Source organism: Anopheles aquasalis, chromosome 2 (genome assembly GCF_943734665.1).
Source record: "Anopheles aquasalis chromosome 2, idAnoAquaMG_Q_19, whole genome shotgun sequence".
Classification (NCBI taxonomy): Eukaryota; Metazoa; Arthropoda; class Insecta; order Diptera; family Culicidae; genus Anopheles; species Anopheles aquasalis.
The window spans coordinates 1067501-1072605 of record NC_064877.1 but is presented as its reverse complement, the minus strand read 5'-3'; the positions used below and the strand labels follow the sequence as shown (position 1 = coordinate 1072605).

Genomic DNA, 5105 nt, shown 5'->3' with positions numbered 1-5105 from the left:
AAAACCCCTGATGTTGGCGAGTCCGGTTATAGGTTGCTTGCATTACGAAGCGCGTTTTCTAACCGCTACTTTGTAACTGCTGATAGTAAAGGGGTACAGCGCATTTCACACGCAAATCAGTTGCAACGGAAGCGTGCTTCGTGGCCCATCGTTGGAGGGCCATTCAAAGAGGTTATCAATGGATTTGATTGTACAGTTAATTGAAATTGCATCATCAAGGGGAGCAGGGTGGGGTCTTAAGTGAAAATTATCAAACATTTCGTGACCAAATGTTTTGAGAATCCGTTATTTCTTTTTAACAAAATCGTGTTAACGTTGCTTCCTGTTTTTTATGAGATTAATTGCTCTGAATCTTTGAGAATCGTGCTATTTAATCATATTTTTTTCTAAATAATTCTAAACGCAGAATTTAAATGCAGCATAAATAAAAATTCTAGAAAGCATAATTTTGGCCAGGTAGCCCAGATTCCGTTGTGCAGGCACTCACGCACATGTTGAGTTACGGCCATAAGTTTTATAGCAAAATGGCGCTGTGCACAAGTAAACTCGCGCGGGGTTCGAAAAGTTCGATTTTCTCGGTGATTTCGCGGAGTTTAAGCCACAAAACCACGGCCAAACCGTGGTATCAACATCCGGCAGTGCGGTACATCTTTGTGGTAAGCGGTGGCCTTCTCGCCTTCACCGCAGCAACGTACAAAACCCGGCCCAAAGTCTACGCCCTGCAGCTCCGCAAGGTAACGTATTTTCCCATTTTCAGCCGTGTATAGGCGGTTTCAACCAGTTCGGGACGAACGAGCAGTTCTTGTTGATCGGGAATATAGTGTTCATAATGTGGAAAGTGCGTTCGATGGAGTTATTTTTGTGAATTTTGTGTCGAGAATCACACCAAAACAACAACCATAAATGTGCAAAAAAAAATGCCAGAAAAGGCAGAGAAGAGTGAGTCCCAGGGTGCTCAGTGAGTGGTAGCTACCCGCGCCCACCCTCTGCTACACACGGATATGGCCGGCTGTTCCGGGAAACGTTCAGCTGTTTGATCTAGGTCAAGGTTAGGGATTTGGGCCCTTCCATGCTTGATAACGGCGTGCATTGACCTACGGGAACTTTGATGCATTTGTAGCGCACTATTAGCATGAAAATAAGTATGTAACGGTTATAACTATTCCAAATGATTTCGTGAAACGTTCACCACCCATGTCTGATGTGTAAAATTTTCTTATCAGTACTAGGTATGCGAAAATCACGCTCGATATCTTGGTCGCCCGCTGTAGATAAGAAGAAACCTCCCCAGAGCAACCGGTGTCTTGCAAAAGGGGGAGGAAATCTAATTTTATTTAAAACAGCCAAAGGTGCGCCATGCGATAAGATACCAGTTGCACTATCAACGCAACGTCGCAAACCTGGTGTGATTTGCTTATCAGCCACTGAACCCAAACTACTATCAAAACGGAAAGCGAGAGGCCTGTACGCTGGTCGGTGGTCAAAAGATGTTACTCGGTATGACCCCACGTAAAACAAAGATGTGAGGATGGGTGCCACGCGGAGCATCAAAGACATTCCTACCTCAACAAGCCAAACGCCCGTTGTGGCGCCCGTTTTGGCTTATCTGAAACACATGCTATGCAAATGGACGTCATTTTTTAATGGAGCACTTCCCCTCATTAGGCTCCAAGTAGGGGGGTGTCGCAAGTAAGCAGCGATAACATCTTTTAGTGATAGAGAGCGCTTCTTCAGCTGCAAATGCTTGGCCCGCTAACGGAACGTTCCGTTACGCTATCGCATGCTGCGATCGAACGATGTTCGTTACAATTTAGCTACATTTGTCGAATGCAGCGTGATGCTGGTATCGAATCAGATAAGAGCTACAGATCTTCGAGATGGTAGCTAGCGTGTCACTGGCGCAACACTAACGGGTTAGTCGGGACACACCTGTCCAATGGATTTCACCAGTTACACGTCGATCCGCTGGGTGACGATCAGCAAGGACGAGGATCGCAGCGAGGACCAAACAGGAAAACCGTGTCATCTCGACCTTTTTCACGGATGTCTTGAGAAGAACCCCCGCGTAGGAAGGAGCCACTTTGGCCAAGGCGAAAGCCCTTTGCGTCAGTGTGACAAGCTGAACGAGCTGACACCTTGCCGTTGGATGTATTTTCAATCTTCCTGCAAGAATGGCGTGTCGCCAAGCGGATGTCTCAAACGAAGGGCCCGCGAGGGGTCTTGAGCTGTTAGAGGCCATTAGCGAAGCGAACAACAACAATAACCGGTTGGTGGTTTGGTCGATGCGAGCTCGAACCAGAAGGAAAAGTGACAAATTTGTGGCAAGTTCTTGTTCTTTGCCTCCCCTCTTGCCTCGTTCGCACGTTGAGACCGACTTAATCCACCTAATTAAACCAGTTGACAGCTACAGATCAATCACGTTCGGTTTCCCACAACTGAGCTGCGGCTGGTGCTGCATCCCGAAAACCCGAGGGTCCGTTTCCGTTCCGCTCGTTACGCACTAATGAAAACATAAACTGCTTCTGGCCAACCACCGAGCTCAACACCACACGGTGGCTGCGCAATCACAACAATAACTACATGAACATGAACCATGTAGACGCGGATCCTGCGCGGACCAAATGCACGCGAACGAGAACGACAACGTCGATGACAAAATGTAGTTATGGTTGAGATGCTACCGGCTCGTCCTGGGATTTTTGAATAATTGTCACCATTTTTCAACTGTCGAAACGGAACCCCGGGGATATTGATGCTGTAACTGCTCTTGGTGCAGCCGCGATGATTCGAAATCATCTTGGGATCGCCAATGCAAGTCCTCATGTAAGAAGAAAGTTATTGAAACAAGAAGGAGTAGTATGTGAAAGCGAAAAGGAAAATATTGCCTCGTGTCTCAATGTTAGTAGTGGTAATTATGATTCATTCCCTGCCTAATCATATGCACAAGAATTACTCACTGTCGCAATAGATATTCCAATCGAACAGCAAACCTTACCGGGACATCTTGCATCGGGATTTTCCAATAACGTAAATTTTTTTGCACACGTGCCTTAGATGACCAATCGATGCGATCACCTGTTACCGATCAAACAACTGGAAAGCCCAGGCAATACGAAAACGGACTTCCGCTTTGTAATGCGACGCATTAAATAAATTAAATATGATTTGAATGTCTTGTGCTGAATGAATCACAAAGCACTGGGTTGCGCTACATGTTGTTGAATTCAAACGACTCATAATTAACGAGTGTTGTAATCCCTGCACAATCCTTGTCTCCCAAAAAACAGGTTTTTCGCGTTTCATACTCTGGAGGGTCAAAGACGGAAACCGAATCATCTCGCATTTGGTACGCAGTTTACTTCGTCACCGTCAAGGACCCGGCAACAAGTCGTTGTCAGCGCAAACTGTTGCCAATATCTGGAGGCCATAAAATGTAAACCATTTTTATGAGGGCCGCATGGCCACTACTCGGACACTCGAGGCTGCGTACGGTTATGATTGAATGATAGAAATGTTTATGCTCGGTGACAACCGTCTATTAGCGGATTTCAAAAGCATATTTTAAATAACATTCCACTGGCTACACAGCTGCTCGTCAACCGTGATAACCATAACAGGTATCTCCTGACAGAGGGCAACACAGCAACACTTGCAGCACCATTGGCCATGGTATGTGCATTCGTTGCAATCGTGCATGCAGTCGCTTCAGCTGCAAACCGAGGCGAATGAAACGCATGATCACGCGCACGCTCTTCGTGGGTGTTCTGTGGGAACTAGAGGCATAAAAGGAAACGATCGTTTAATTGATTTCGTTTCGCTGATGCAACACATTGCAGCAATTCTTTTATTTGCCATTTCTATCCATTCTATCATTCACATCATGGGATGGTCAAGCTGTCTTGAACGGTCCATCAAGATCCTGGAATCTGCTGGATTTAGATTATGGTTCTCAGATCATCTCGTGCTAGCTTACACTATTTATCCTTCACCTTGACAGCTAATCACGTTTTTAAGAGATGGATTCCACAGCTATTCTAATCTGCGTGCTTGATGCTGACAGCCTGGCAGGATAAATTAATAAGAGGTTTGAGGCAGACGGCCGGATGCGCCCTTGGATGCAAGAATAGGCAAAATCCGAACGCAACCGCTTACCTTGTAAGGCAGAATCAGTACCCCTTACATTCTGTGATAATGATTAAAAGTGCATCACGCAACTCTCGCAAATACCGTGTCCGATGAATGTCATTAGCCTCTAATGAGTTGTTCAACAGGCTCATTTGACTAGAAATTGACAAACCACTTACCAATCGCACCGCTACTAAGACACTATCCTTCTCATCGTGCGTGATTTGATATAAGCATTCCTGCCCATTACTACCGTGTTAAAGAAATGGCCCACATGCCGCGGAACTTGTTACGCGCCCGGGCGTCATCCGCAGTGGTCAGGTGTTGCAAAGATAATGATCTAGCGTGAGGTGCTGTGTCGAGCGTGATCGTAACGATGAAACGAGTTGCGGACGTAGAAAGGCCCAAAGGCCCTCAAGTTAAATTTCACAAATCTAACACCGTCGGCGCGAGCATGCCAGCAAGATTTATGGGCATTTTCAATTGGATGGGAAAACTGGATAGTTTGCCCGCTCGAAACTTGGGGCGGGAACGGGCATAGCACTTGTCATGAAGGGTGCTGTTTGCTTTTGAAATCCATTCATTTCTTCATTTTTTCTCCATGCTCCTCCTGTCATGATAAGCCCCTCAGCTGTTCGCCGGTTGTCCTCCTTCCCTTTAAATGGAAATCTGTTCCGTAATGCTTAGCTCTGCAGCACGGGAGGCGTTACCTATCATCTAATCGGAGATGATATTTAAATCTATTAAATCAAACCGCCTCCGAACTCGTGTCATCGTCACCTTCTAAACGACCCCCGGGGGTACTGTTGCGATATTTAGAGTCGTGTTTCTTTCGCACGAAGAAAAATTTTTCGCTTGAAACTTTACCAAGGCAACACAGGGCTTTCACTGCGAAGGAAAGAGGTTGTTGAACCTTCTAATTGCTATATCTAGAACACTGCTGGACTATGGCGAGGACTCAGACTCGAAACTGGTTACTC

At 46.0% G+C, this 5105-nt stretch overlaps 1 protein-coding gene across 2 annotated transcripts in view; it reads left to right on the top strand.

Annotated features, from left to right (window-relative positions):
• Positions 1–524: 524 nt before the first annotated feature.
• LOC126571300 (calcium uptake protein 3, mitochondrial) overlaps positions 525–5105 on the top strand; it is a 37680-nt gene continuing 33099 nt past the window's right edge. For both annotated transcript variants that reach the window (XM_050229668.1, XM_050229667.1), the window contains exon 1: positions 525–734. In XM_050229668.1, coding sequence (XP_050085625.1) covers positions 525–734 — 210 coding nt within the window. The remainder of the gene's footprint in view (positions 735–5105) is intronic.